This window comes from Girardinichthys multiradiatus, chromosome 2 (assembly GCF_021462225.1).
Source record: "Girardinichthys multiradiatus isolate DD_20200921_A chromosome 2, DD_fGirMul_XY1, whole genome shotgun sequence".
NCBI lineage: Eukaryota > Metazoa > Chordata > Actinopteri > Cyprinodontiformes > Goodeidae > Girardinichthys > Girardinichthys multiradiatus.
In genome coordinates, this window is record NC_061795.1 from 10,138,986 (window position 1) to 10,154,450 (window position 15,465).

Below are 15,465 nucleotides of genomic sequence, written 5' to 3' on the forward strand. Positions count from 1 at the left end.
ATTATCTTAGTTGAGGTGATAGTAAATTAAACTTAATTTGATAAATATTCGCCCCCACCACTTTAGTACTTGATAATGATGGGTTGGACCTCATTTTGCCTTCAGAATTACTTCATTATTTGTATCATTGTTTTAATAAATTGTTAAACATAACTGTTTCCCATTTTTAGCTGAAAGTACTGGCACCCTATGTGGTCTTCTGCTGCTGTAGCCTATCTGCTTCAATGGCTACACATGTTGTGTGTTTAAAGATGGTATACTGCCAACCTTGGTTATACCCACTCGTTATTTGAGATGTCGTTGCCTTTCTATTATCTTAAACCAGTTTAACAGTGGTAATTGTGTGGTATCTCTTTAGGAATACTTAAAGCATTGATTGGTGATGTTGCCAGTATGCACCACTACTCTCTGAAGAGCTATGGGAGAAACATGCTGGCTGATAGAAGCGCAGACTGTGAGATGGACACACAAGTAATATTATGGGTTGTATAGATTCTGTTTACTTTGTGTATAATGAGACCGCAGCTATTCAACTAGGCATTGTAAGGGTAAAGAAAAATGTGTTTAATACAAGGATAAGAACTGTGGAATTCCTAGTGCCATTCAACCAGTAAATCCAACCCACGTGGCTCCAGTCTCCCCATTCTCCTCTGACCTCTGAAAAAGCCTTTTTCATCCACGTATATGCCCCTTACTGGATATTTTTCTCTTTTACAGACATCTTCTTCTCTGTAAGCTAAAAAGATGGATGTCAGTATATCAATTATTTTTACAATACAACCTGTTCTGTTCTGAAGTCTTGTCTTGTCTGCATTCTGAAAACTGTCTGGCCTTCATGTGTTTCTTAGAGAGCTCAGATTTCCTACATGTCTTTCTGATTGTACAAGCATGCACTCTTATATCAGCAGTAACAAAAACCTGCTACAAGTTGATGACGGTTTTTTTGGAGACTTCTTTTAGCATCTTCTGGTCTCTCCTAGGGTAGACTCACTTTGAAGTTGTTTTAATGTACTTTAAGACCTCATTGTTTACTCTTACTACAAAACTCAGGACCACTAAATGAAGAATCCAACAAATAGTGCAGGTCTTGATGCTCAATTCCCATTTTTTTGCTGAAATCCTATATAATATTTTTTTCCTGCATGGTTGTTTAAACTATAATATTGACATCACACAACAGCACACTGTTTTTATAGTAATAATGGATATCGATGTTTCTGTGCTATTCTTCACTTGTTAAGCAGTGATAGCAGACAATATTATGACCACATCATAACAAATGCTAGAAAGGTGTGGAAAGAAGAGAGCACATCTATTAACAATGGCATTTAGTGGAGCAGTGATGCTACTGCTGTAGAGAGTGCGGATGCGTAGTTGGGGCCAGGTCAGTGACGTAAAAGTTGGATGAAATGCGGCATAACCATTCAGACTGAGGATGCTTTGCAAACTACATAGCCTAAATGTCTAAGGTTTAAAAAGGGGAAATCTCCTTCAGAATGCAGAGTCATGATGTTCTTATCATGTGCACCTGATGAGATATGCCTGTCTAATGCTAGCCATTTTAAATGCGAATGAAGGTGGAGGTGTCCTATATTATTCCTCACCACAAATTGCATATTTAATTAGTCTTCAGCTGTATTGTTTATTTATATTACTTGCATTTCTCTGTATTGTTAAAGTTGATATTAATTTTCCTCATGTTAAAATATGGACATTTGAAAGGGTACCAAATGTATTCATGTACCGTATTTTCCGCACTATAAGGCGCACCGGATTATAAGGCGCACCTTCAATGAATGGCCTATTTTAGAACTTTTTTCATAAATAGGGCGCACCGGATTATAAGGCGCATAGAATAGAAGCTACTGCAGTCAAACGTTTGACTGGGGTTGCGTTATGCATCCACTAGATGGAGCTGTGCTAGAGAATGTCAACAAAACAGTCAGATAAGTCAGTCAGTCAAACTTTATTAATACACTACAAACCAGCGTTTCGATAACTCCATTCACTCTCATGGTAAGGTCTCCTCTACATAGAATTCTATTGAATAGAGCCAACCGCACGTTAGGAATGCATTGGAGTCTATGAAGTTGAAGTTGAAATCAAACGTTAGTTAAAACGTGAAAGGGAACTTTTCCCTGATTCAGTAAACACGTAAAAGAAACAGTTTGATGCACTAAATCAAACGTTAGTACTGTTAACCTTTCCTGTTTCAGTCCCCTGACCGTAGTCTGATGACACAGGGGAGACGCTTTCTCCAGGGCCGAAGTTACTAGTTTCCTCGGGGTTAACTCCCTCACTCATACGTTGCTGAGTTGAGCATGAAGAAACAGCATCAAAACACTGAGTTGTTGACGAGATTCGGGGTTCTTTTTAATGACTTTGCAGCACGTAAAAACACAGGGCTTACAGACTCATACACCGCTGCTCCGGTCGCCGTCTCTACCCACCCCACACACACAATAATACCGACGTCACTCATTCACTCTTGATTCTCAACTACGGCAGCACACAGCGCCACCTCTGTCCGGAGGAGTGATGTCAACATCTTCCATACACACACACAAAACATACACCCCACACACTGAGTTTCTAATCACATATAGTTCAGGTAATTCCTGCAACAGTACATTCAAACGTTATACACACACAAGTGGTGTTGGACTAGGAGTAAGCACAGTACAGGTGTTTACCGCTATTACTTCGGCGACGCCCCTGACTACGGTAGCCGTAATGCTGCAAGCGGTGCGGCTTTGTAGTTTACCAGTCGTACTGAAACATTTTGACAGAGCGCCGTGTACAACCAGTATGGATCAACCAATTAACCAATTGATCCATATATAAGGCGCTCCGGATTACAAGGCGCACTGTCATTTTTTGAAAAAATTAAAGGTTTTTAAGTGCGCCTTATAGTGCGGAAAATACGGTAATTATATGTGTGAGAGAGAGCAAAATGAAGCGAGGAAGGGGTGTGACAAAGAAGCATGTTGGCATTAGGCACAGAGACAGGTGGCTGTTAGACAGGAGGCATGAAGCAAAAATACAGAAGCACGGTTGTTTCACTGGACACTGAAGAAAAATGGAAATGCAACAAAATCCTAGAATACTTCATTTGTGAACCTAAAAACATTAGTATTTTAGCATGTTTGAGCATTCAGACACTGGTGTTAATTTTTGTCCCTCATTTTAGTTTAGTGTTAACAATGACATATAGTGGGGACATCACAGCACTCTCTGGAACACCCACAGCTCAGGCACAGGTGTTACACTTGGCTGTTGACTAGTAACTGAGAAATGATGTGTTTCAAATGGCTTGATCTAGAAATATTTTGCTTTATTGTATTTTGTTACCAAGATGGGAATACTGTCAAAACCAAATTAACTGTGTTCTGGGTGCAAGTTTGAAAACCAATGTTTTTCTCAATGATCTGGCTAACCCCTATTAGCAATACAAGTCAATAACAATTTATTTATCTACACCATATTCATTTAAACACTAAATGAACATGTTTACAAAGAAGTGTGGCACGATGCCAATCCTACAAATGATACATTGAGATGGAAACGCCCAGAAATACAAATACATCATTTAAACTTAAGTACAGTACTTCAACACACCAACAACACAGATTTTCTCATTGTATATGTGATTTGTTTTCTGTACAGGAGCCAGTGTCCGAGGAAAAGAAGAAGGAAAATGAGGCAACGGGCAGAGTGGATGAAGGAGTAGAGGAGTTCTTCACAAAGAAAATTATCCCTGACTATGCATTGTGAGTTAACAATGTAACAGCAGACAAACACACTAATATTATAAAAATTTTACTGTTTCAGACAAATGAAAATCTGAAACCTTTAACAAGTCACATAACAATAAGAAAGAATTACAGGAGGTGCTGTGATAAAAACCAGAAAAAAGAATCCAGAGCAGTGAAATTAGACTACTAAAGATTGAGTGTACTCAAGAGCATTTCCTTCAGCTTGCAACACGCATTCTCCGACGGGCGATTCTGGTGTGAATACATCCTTAAAAGAATTCAAAGAATTTGAAATCACCTATTTCACTGCACAGAAAATAGTCTACAAGTGGACAAAATTCAAACTTCCCCAGGGTTAGGGTTAGGGTCCAAGCAAGTTTGCACTGAAAGTGGACCGCAAGATGCTGAAAGAAGTCTCCACATCCACTAAAATGTCATCATGGAACCCACAGCAGGATTTTGCTACTACAAATATGAAAAATGCATATCTGTAGATTTAGAACTACACAGCTTAACTTTCTTGGAAGATGTGCAGGAAGGGAAAATTTGCTCTCTAAGAAACACATGAAGGCCAGACAGAAATTTGCCAGAAAATATAGTTAAAGGACAGGACTCTGGAATAATGTTCTGTGGACTTAAGGGTCTAAAACAACATTTTTGGGATACCAGAACAGAGGACCTGTTTGGCATTAATCAAGTAGAGCATTCCAAGAAAATGACCTTTCATCAATTGTGAAGCATAGAGAGGAAATGTCATGGTTTGGGGATGCTTTGCTACAGCAGGATGTGGGCAGCTCACCATCATAGACCTGTAAATAAAAGAATTAAAGCCAAAGCAGATCTGGACCCTGCAACATGACAATGAGTCAAAACATACCAGTAAATTCACCAAGGATTGGCTGAGTATTAAGAAACGGAAAGTACTGAGCTGAGTGAAAGACTTGTTCTCATTGAAATGCATTGAGGTGACTTAAAACAGGCTAAACATCCAAAAAACGTCCAAACATCTTGCAGCTCAAAGTGAGTAATGGGTCAGTATCCTCAGACAGATGTCACAAACTGGTGGATGGTCACAAAAAGCATCTCACTGTTTTGTTCACCGAAAGGGGGTACGATTAGCTATTAGGGCTGGGGTGTCCCAACATTTTCAAAAAACACATTTTTGTATATATCTCTTTTTTCAGTCAGTAAAACAAGGTTACTTTTGGTGTTTACCTGTAGTGAATCGCTTTCTTTTTCACAGAAAACTAAATATTAGATACTGAGATATGAATATTACTTTTGCAAAAACTGAACATTTAATTGTCTCTCCTAATTTTTTTCAGACTGTACAAGCTGCTTCCAATTTTCAATGCTACATCTTTATCAATTGTAGCATTGCCATAACTTATTACTTTGTCAGGAAAATATAAATCGTGGTGGGCCACTAAGTTAAGAAACCATGGTTTATTTCTAAACAGATGCTGTTGTGCAGTGGAATAAATCTTCAATGTCCAAGCTTTACATCTCACTAACTGGTTCCTGTGCTTTTCTTTTTGCACAAGAACCCAACTGTCTGGATTTTTTTCTGTTAATCTAAGGATCGAGATGCTTCTTGGAAGTAATGAGCCTCATTTGCTTCAAATAAAATCATTTTTATTTTACAACCTTTTTTTTCTTTTTTTAAAGAATTTTTTCAGCACTAGTGGCCTTTATTTTTGATATTAGGTAGACAGGAAGGAGGGGCAAAGAGAGGGGGAAACATTCGGCAAAGGTTGCCGAGTCTGGGATGGCCGCTTTGAGGATTATAGCTTGTATATGTGGTCGCGCACTAAACACCTACACCACCAGCGCTGCGCCCTTATTTTACACTCTTAAACTTTGCATAAATATATGATTGGATTTATCAAGCAAAGGTATATTCTATATGTTTTTATTGTTTCTAATTCTCCCTGTGCATGTCACTGCATCCTCACACAAATACAAATGTTCAGGCACTTTCCCAACTCAGTTGACTGTAATACTGCATTAAACAGGACAGGGGCTACATTATTTCAGAAGGGCATGCCTTGCTAAAGGTTCTGCTGTGGCACAAATATTGTGTTTTGCAAACCTTGTGACTTCAGTTTTTATTTTTGTTTCATTTTAGATCATTATGCATAAACATCAGGTGCATATTAATTTCTTGTAATAGCTTTATTAGCCTCTTTGAATTAAATTTTGCCCAGACTTAAACTAAATTGTGCCAGGATTGTCTCCTCCTGAAGAGTGTGAAATAGAATCGTACTGCCACCAGGACAGAGCTTGCTCAACATGGCAGCTGGTGGGCGTTAGTGCATCTGCACCTACAGTGAGGTACAGGTAGACCTTTGACAAAGGGAAAGCAGGGCAGCAAAGAAAGCACTTCTGTCCAAAACAAACCACCAAGGCTAGTCTGCAGGAAGTACAAGATGGATTGCAGAAAGCTGGTTATTTTTGCTGAAGAATCTTCATTTTGATTGTTTAGGACATGAGGAAAATCTATTACTGGTGGAAGAAAAACTGAGATACTATGATTGATGTGTGATCCTAACAATGATGTATCCTGATACAACCAATGCGTTGGATTGTTCTTCATTCAAGCAGTGGGTAGCCTTTGCCCTCAATAAAAAATATGATCCAAAAATTTTTTCCAACAATCCAGACTCAATTTGTTTATGATCTGTATATTTTTCAGGATTTTATAACTAGGCAAAAGTGACTAGAACACTGTTTCTAAATCTATTGAGAACCTTAAGTCAGTTCTCCAAAAGAGGGTGGGGAAACAGAATTCCAGAAACTGTGATCAAGCATCAATAAGACACTAATTGGTCACCATCAGTCAGGCAGAAGTTAATATCCTTCAAGTCAGAGAATGATCAGCACTCACAATCTGTTTGTTAAAAAAAGTCTCTAAAACTAAAGATGTATCAAATTGTTCTTTAGAAGAAAAAATCCAAATATTTTGCAGCCAACCTAAAAGCTTTGACCATGACTGCAGATTTTAAGGGGTCAGCAGCTTTACATTATTCAGTTTAACATGTACTAAACTGGTTTGTAGTTTTGAATGCTAATGCAATAATTTACTTGATCTAATTTCCAGTTGACTCTCCATCTGTGTTAGTCAAGTTAGCATGATAAATTCCAAAATAATCTCATCACTGGCCCAACTATCTCCTTGGTGGGATATTCGGGCGTTTTTAAATGTTAATATTATCGTCATTACCTATAAGGATGTTTGAGGTGGACATTTGACAGGTGCTTGTTAATTAGTCCTCCCTCTGTTAATCGTATATCCCCCATTGTCCTTCTGCCATCCTCTAACCCTAACCCCTGGTCACTACCCTCTAATCTCCTCTCAGACAACTTTGTGACTGACTTCAATAATTGATCACATTTTATGTTTGTTATGTGATGGTCCTTTTGGTAAATTAATTATAATTTAAGTTTTTTTAAGACTATTAAAAATGGTGTCATGATGTCATAAAGTAAAGTGTAGCATGGCAGTGCTGTTCAGGTCAGCATACATTAAAGACACAAAAGCCTAGAAAAATTAACAGTTTTGCACTAATGAATATTGGAAAAGGATATGATATTGAATGATTTACTTAATAAGATAAGAGACACCTTTATCAGATTTTTAGATACCAAACCTAGAGATGCACAGATTGTTTAGGCCAATTTCCAATCTCCAGTTTTTGTTTCAGTGTCAGCTGATTCTGATTTTCCTTTATGAAATACAGCATAAAAAGATAAAAAGATACAGCATTTTAAATTATTTCTTGATTAAATTACTAGCCATTCTGTTATAAGCAGTTATTAAGTATTGATGTTAAGGAGCAGAGGAGACGTCATGCCACGGGTGTAAAATAGAGTTTTACACTTTTCAAGACAGAATGATTACACAATTTAACCTCTTGAATTGGTGTTTAGCACTGTTAAGGTGGCTAGCTTAACTAAATAGCCCATTCTGTAAGTATTCCCTGGGGATGTGCAACACAGGCTCAAACTCCATTCCTCCAGGCCTGGTGTCTTGCAAAGTTAAGATGTGTCTTTTCTTTACCACACCTGAATTTAACAACTAAATTGGCTCATCAGCCTGCAGTCAACATAGTCCAGCTAATGACCTCATTAGTTGATTCAGGTGTGTTGAATGACAATACAGTATGTTCCATGACAGACAGAGGTTTGAAGCTCAAAAGTGACATACAGGAATTTCGTTGTACTCCAAACAGCCTTCCTGTTATTTACTGTAAGTCTTGCTGTCTCTCACTCCCTCATAGCCTGAATGAACATCAGGAATGTCTTGACAATAAAATACAGTGTTCTGTTTATTAGCACCATAAATCTGTGCTTGCTTTGATATAATCTTTGAACACCTCCAAGATGCTGAAAACAGAATGTTTGAGTCTTCATCCTTCACCAACAGCATCAACACTTTAGCTTTATGTGGTAGAGTTTTCATATGGTGTGTTTCATGATCAAACAGAGGTTGGATTCTTCTGTTTCTAACTGGCTGACCATCAGTCAGGGCCAATCAGCTGACTGATCATCATCCAATACCACTCAACACCCTATTTCTCAGTGCATCTCTAAACAAAACCTAGTCAGAATATTCCTATTCATGATTATACCATACATCACTTGGATCTACAGTACAGACCAACGGTTTGGACGCACCTTCTCATTCAAAGAGTTTTCTTTATTTTCATGACTATGAATATTGTAGCTTCACACTGAAGGCATCAAAACTATGAATTAACACATGTGGAATTATATACTGAACAAAAAAGTGTGAAACAACTAAAAATATGTCTTATATTCTACGTTCTTCAAAGTAGCCACCTTTTGCTTTGATTACTGCTATGCACACTCTTGGCATTCTGTTGATGAGCTTCAAGAGGTAGTCACCTGAAATGGTTTTCCAGTCTTGAAGGAGTTCCCAGAGATGCTTAGCACTTGTTGGCCCTTTTGCCTTCACTCTGCAGTCCAGCTCACCCCAAACCATCTCGATTGGGTTCAGGTCTGTGGTGACTGTGGAGGCCATGTCATCTGGCGCAGCACTCCATCACTCTCCTTCTTGGTCAAATAGCCCTTACACAGCCTGGAGGTGTGTTTGGGGTCATTGTCCTGTTGAAAAATAAATGATGGTCCAACTAAATGCAAACCAGATGGAATAGCATGCCGCTGCAAGATGTTGTGGTATCCATGCTGGTTCAGTATGCCTTCAATTTTGAATAAATCCCCAACAGTGTCACCAGCAAAGCACCCCACACCATCACACCTCCTCTTCCATGCTTCACGGTAGGAACGAGGCATCCGTTCACCTCTTCTGCGCTGCAAAAAACACGGTGGTTGGAACCAAAGATCTCAAACCTGGACTCATTAGACCAAAGCACAGATTTCCACTGGTCTAATGTCCATTCCTTGTGTTCTTTAGCCCAAACAAGTCACTTCTGCTTGTTGCCTGTCCTCAGCAGTGGTTTCCTAGCGTCTAATTTACCATGAAGGCCTGATTCACACAGTCTCCTCTTAACAGTTTTTCTCGAGATGTGTCTGTTGCTAGAACTCTGTGTGGCATTGACCGATTCTCTAATCTGAGCTGCTGTTAACCTCTCTCTTGCATTTAGTTGGACCATAATTTATTTTTCAACAGGACAATGACCCCAAACACGCCTCCAAGCTGTGTAAGGGCTATTTGACCAAGAAGGAGATTGATGAGGTGCTGCGCCAGATGACCTGGCCTCCACAGTCACCACAGACATGTACCCAATTGAGATGGTTTGGGGTGAGCTGGACTGCAGAGTGAAGGCAAAAGGGCCAACAAGTCCTAAGCATCTCTGGGAACTCCTCTCTCTCCTGGACATGGCGATTGACTGGGCTTAACTGTGGCGGGCTCTGTGTGCTCTTTCAGACTCTTGCCTTGAGAACTGGCTCAGAGTTTGTCTGTTCTTTCTTTCTGGGTGAAACGACTGGGGGAGCTATATCCATTGGCATTTACTTTTCCTTCCCATGGAAGGTGCTCCTGGATCAGTGCTTCTGTGTTCTTTTTGTGTCTCTGCTCTGTTCTGTCAAACCCCCAGTCGGTCGTGGCAGATGACCGCTCACACTGAGCCTGGTTCTGCTGGAGGTTTCTTCCTGTTAAAAGGGAGTTTTTCCTCTCCGCTGTCGCTACATGCATGCTCAGCATGAGGGATTGCTGCAAAGTCAACGCCAGTGACTGTCCACTGTCTCTACATGCTCATCTGGGAGGAGGGAATTCTGCAAGTCAGTGACTGGATGCAATCTGCTGGGTTTCCTTAGATAGAAAAACTTTTTATCCAATTTGAATAAAAAGCTAACTCCAACTGCACTGTTCAATGGTTAGGATTAATTGGAATGTATGTACCTGACTGTTGTGAAGTGCCTTGAGACAACATGTGTTGTGAATTGGTGCTATATAAATAAAAATTTAATTGAATTAACCTGCGATTTCTGAGGCTGGTGACTCGGATGAACTTATCGTCTGCAGCAGAGGTGACTCTTGCTCTTCCTTTCCTGGGGTGGTCCTCATGTGAGCCAGTTTCTTTGTAGCACTTGATGGGTTTTGCGACTGCACTTGGGGACATGTGCAAAGTTTTCCCAATTGTTCGGACTGACTGACCTTCATTTCTTAAAGTAATGATGGCCACTCGCTTTTCTTTACTTAGCTGCTTTTTTCTTGCAATAATAAAAATTCTAACAGTCTATGCATTAGGACTATCAGCTGTGTACTGTATCCACCTCCTGCACAACACAACTGATGGTCCCAACCCCATTTATAAGGCTTGAAATCCCACTTATTAAACCTGACAGGGCACACCTGTGAAGTGAAAACCATTTCAGGTGACTACCTCTTGAAGGTCATCAACAGAATGCCAAGAGTGTGCATAGCAGTAATCAAAGCAAAAGGTGGCTACTTTGAAGAACCTAGAATATAAGACATATTTTCAGTTGTTTCACACTTTTTTGTTCAGTATATAATTCCACGTGTTAATTCATAGTTTTGATGCCTTCAGTGTGAAGCTACAATATTCATAGTCATAAAAATAAAGACAACTCTTTGAGAAGGTGTGTCCAAACGTTTGGTCTGTACTGTACATTTAAGATTTGGTCCTTCCCTTCATGTGTCCTTGCTGTGGTCATGTAGAGTTGGCTTTATTTGAGACAGCAAGTAGATCTGAAGTTCTTACACCCGACACCAACAGCAATAACTAATGGGTCCAAATGGCCTGCTGTGTGTCTTCTTGTCTACTGCATCTCACCAAAGACGTAGGACCCACTGCAAGCCTTGCCTTTTCTGGACCAAAAAATCTTAATCTCTGAGAGTTGATTTTGCTTTGTCTTGCCATCTGCATGAATGTTAGTTTTGTGAACTTGAGTCGAGCATGCAACTTGGTTCTCTTACCAGTAGTTGTAGTACTGAGTGTCCCTTTTTTCTGTTGCTCTTTCTGCTGTCTCCCCACTGCAGAAAAGGCCGATGGGAGGAGTCAAACCCTGCCCAAGTCCTTCCCTCAGAGTTAAGCTCCTCCCCCTTTTCCTCTTCATCTGACATTATTCTATCTACCACCACTGCCACCATCACCTCTCCCTCTGCTGCATCTACTGACACTTCCTTTCCATCCCTTGATGTTCACTCCCTTTCCTCATCTACCACCTTCCCCTCCGCAACTTGCTCCACCACCGCCACAATTCCTACAAAAAATATAAAGAAAAGGTTTGGTGATTTCTTCGCTTTCAAGAGAGCCCGAGCAGGCCGATCTACCAAGACAGGCAGTGGAGATGGAGGACAAAAAGCTGAAGGGGTCAAGGTCAAAAGGACCGCCATTGCAGATCTCATTCGACCCCTGCGGGAGGCCAAAGACAGGGACAGGGATAGGGAAAGGGAAAGGCAGAAGGAGAGGGGGAAGGGGTCAGAGGAGGATGCTAATATTTGTAATGATGCCACTACTACAGACGGAACTGTCACCCCCAACTGCCATCTTGCCGACGTAGTGAGGGAAACAGAACTCCCCGCTAAGTCATTAAGTACAACACAATCCAGTGGGATGACTCCTCCCTACCCCACCATCACAAAAAGCCCTGAATTCACCACCTCTGTTCTTTCTGAACTGGGGGAAGCAGCAGGTCCTGTACCACCACGCCTCAGCCCCACTCCTGCAGTCGTTACAACACCAGCTGAGACAGAGATGCCGACGGGAGGTCTGTCATGTGGGGAAAGGAGACTCAGGGTGACCAAAAGACTGAGAGAAAACAAGAGCCAGAGTCTCATACTGCTGACTGGATTAGAGCCGGAGGACAAGGATAATACACCCAATAAGGTCAGTCTGACAACACACTGACCTCACCAAATTCAGGAATGTTAATTGAAGCTTGTTCCGATAAAGAGATGATTCACATTAACAGCAGGAACACATTGGTAGAACAGTATGGCAAATTTAAATAAGTGAAAATGAGGTTTGAATTTTATGTCATCGTACAACTAGTCAACGTCAGTGAATAATCTTTATGAATCAGTTTTATATTTCTAAGCTTTTTACCAAAAGTTGCAGCAGTTTTTTCCACATTGCTGTGTGTGGAGAACCTGGCTGTGGTACATGTGTGTCTTTGAGTGTGTGTCTGAGAGTGTGTGCATAAACTGCATACAGTGGGGAGTATTTGATACATGGCTGATTTCGCAGGTTTTCTCAGTTGCAAAGCGTGTAGAAGTCTTTAATTTTTATCATAGGTACTCTGGAACTGTGAGTGACAGAATCTAAAACAAAAATCCCAAAAATCCAGTTGTTTTGATTTTTAAGTAATTAATGAAACATTTTTTTGTATTTGATCACCTAACAACCATTAAGAATCCCAGCTCTCACAGGCCTGTTAGTTCTTCTTTAAGAAGCCCTCCTGTTCTCCACTGATTATGTCAGGGGTAGTGTATCGGAGGACCCCGGAACGCAGACGGACAGGCAGCATGACGGTAGGTGATAAATTGATTCAATAAATTAAACTTACTTCAGCAGGTGGTGGCAAAAACAGACATGGTCAGACAGGCAAGACAGGCTTGGCATAAACTTAACATGAGTCGAAACAACAACAGAGGGAAGTGATCTATAATGTTTCCGCAAGGAATGAACAGAACAGATGTGTATATATAGAACAAGAACCAGGTGAAACGAGGACACTGAATGCTAGGTGCAGGTGAACCGAATGAAGTTAATTGACAGACAGGAGAGAACACAACGTGGCTGAAGCAAAACAGAAATTCAAGGATACAAACTAATAGAAACATAACTTGACAAAACATGAAACTAAAGCATGACCAGGAGAATAACAGAATCATGATTCAAAACTGAAGAACAAGAAGAAGTACAAGAAGAAGAAGAAGATTTAGATTTTTAACAAAACATTTATTTACACAATTCAATTAACACATGTTACACAATGTCAGAAGTGAATATGGCAATTACATTGACAAAGTATTGTAGTGCAATTCTCCATCAGAAATAGTGCACAGCACTTTTTTAAAACCCCACAGTTTTGTAAATTTCTCCATGCCCCCGGTGGCTCTGTAGAAGCAAAATTCCAACCTTATCCTAGCTTTCACATTGCACTTCCACAGAGCCACGACACCAAGTTGAGGTCCTGCCTGCAGCTTGTCTCTCCTTGATAAATAAATAGCCATTTTCCCCTCTGCCAATAAAAAATGTAAAATCCGAGACTGAAAACTTGTGGCCTTACTATAATAATAGCACCATAAATAAAAACCGAATTCGTAAAACACACTCCGTAAAGGCTGAAAACTCTTGGTAAAAATTTTAAAAACTATCTCAGTCTCGCACACTCAATAAAAACATGAAACACGCTCTCAGACATACTACAAAAAGGACACTCATTTAAAACCCCAGGTTTTATGACTGATAAAAACGAATTGGTCGCAATGAAACCGTGAAAAATCTGCCACTGTAAATCACCAGTTTGTTTTCTTATTGGAGGTTTATAAAGCGTCCTCTACTGCGGTTTTTGTCCCCTGAATTTTCCTGTCCACACGCTGACTGCTCTCAGAGTTCTTTTATTCAAGATTTTAACACAGCACTTGTACACCACTTTTGACCTGCCGTGCACAAATCCATCTCTGGCTCCCTCTTGCGCAGCAGGGGATCGCTGCCTTCCTCAAAGTCCGGGTCCAAAAAACCTTCGGGAATCGGTGGAACGGGTCAGGTAGACGTTCTCCCTCAAAGCGTTATCTTGTCTTTTAGCAGATCCAGGAAACGCCGAACCATCCTGGTGGACCGGATCTTTAGCAGGGAACTCACTTGTTCGGTGTCAGCGAAGTCTGGTCCCGCCACCGCCACCAGCTTTCCTACGGTCACTGTCTGGGACCTCTTCAGCACTTCTGACAGGCCAGGGGCCGTACTCCCACTGACGTCCAGTCTCGCTCCATGGATTATCGGTTTTGCTAAAAGCCGATGCAGAGAATTAAGCGTTTTTGACCTGTGCAAGTTAAAAAAAACCACATGATTTAAAAATGCTCTGATAAATTTGAGGCAGCTCTTTTAACTGTAAAAACCTAAAATCGGTCAAAAACAGAACAGCATCCAGCCCCAGACCATTAACACGTCTGAAATTGCAGCTGGCCACGTCCCTCCACACAGTATCTGGAGATCCTAGTAAATACTTCTGTAAAAAACGAATACGGAATGAGGACGTCTTACTGGCCAGGTGGATGAGGCCCTGTCCCCCCTCCTCTCTTGGTAAAAACAAAACACACTGCGGCTCCCAATGTAGACCGCCCCAAAAGAAGTCCACCATCACAGCCCCACTCCTGCAGTCGTTACAACACCAGCTGAGCCAGAGATTCCGGCGGGAGGTCTGTCATGTGGGGAAAGGAGACTCAGGGTGACCAAAAGACTGAGAGAAAACAAGAGCCAGAGTCTCATACTGCTGACTGGATTAGAGCCGGAGGACAAGGATAATACACCCAATAAGGTCAGTCTGACAACACACTGACCTCACCAAATTCAGGAATGTTAATTGAAGCTTATTCCGATAAAGAGATTATTCACATTAACAGCAGGAACACATTGGTAGAACAGCATGGCTAATTTAAATAAGTGAAATGAAGTTTGAACTTTATGTCATCGTACAACTAGTCAACGTCAGTGAATAATCTTTATGAATCAGTTTTATATTTCTAAGCTGTGGCTCCCAATGTAGACCGCCCCAAAATAAGTCCACCATCACAGACTGGATTTTTACCAGCAGGTTGGGTGGCGGATCTAAAACAGACAGTTTATGCCACAACTGTGATGCAACCAAGTTATTCAAAACCAGGATTCTGCCTCTGTAGGATATGTGGGAGTGAAGCCATTTCCACTTTTCTAGCTTGCTCTTCACTCTCTGTTCAACAGTTTCCCAGTTTTTTTCCACAGTGGTCTTGTCCCCTAAATAAATACCAAGATACTTAAAACTGTCCATTCTGACCTGAACCCAATTGAAAATCTTTTGAGGGAGCTGAAAGTCTGTATTGCCCAAAGACAGCCCCGAAACCTGAAGGATCTGAAGAAGATCTGTATGGAGGAGTGGTCCAAAATCCCTGCTGATAACGTTTGATATCTGTAATTGCAAACAATGGTTTCTGTACCAAATATTAAGTTTTGTTTTATTGATGGATCAAATACTTATGTCATGCAATAAAATGCTAATTAAT

At 40.7% G+C, this 15,465-nt stretch overlaps 1 protein-coding gene across 1 annotated transcript in view; it reads left to right on the top strand.

The window, feature by feature from the left end:
* Nucleotides 1-15,465, top strand: part of carmil2 (capping protein regulator and myosin 1 linker 2) — a 129,072-nt gene that overhangs the window by 49,181 nt on the left and 64,426 nt on the right. The window contains exons 28-30 of the mRNA XM_047389929.1: nt 3,667-3,770; nt 11,242-12,091; nt 14,544-14,744. Of these exons, the coding sequence (XP_047245885.1) occupies nt 3,667-3,770; nt 11,242-12,091; nt 14,544-14,744 (1,155 nt within the window). The remainder of the gene's footprint in view (nt 1-3,666; nt 3,771-11,241; nt 12,092-14,543; nt 14,745-15,465) is intronic.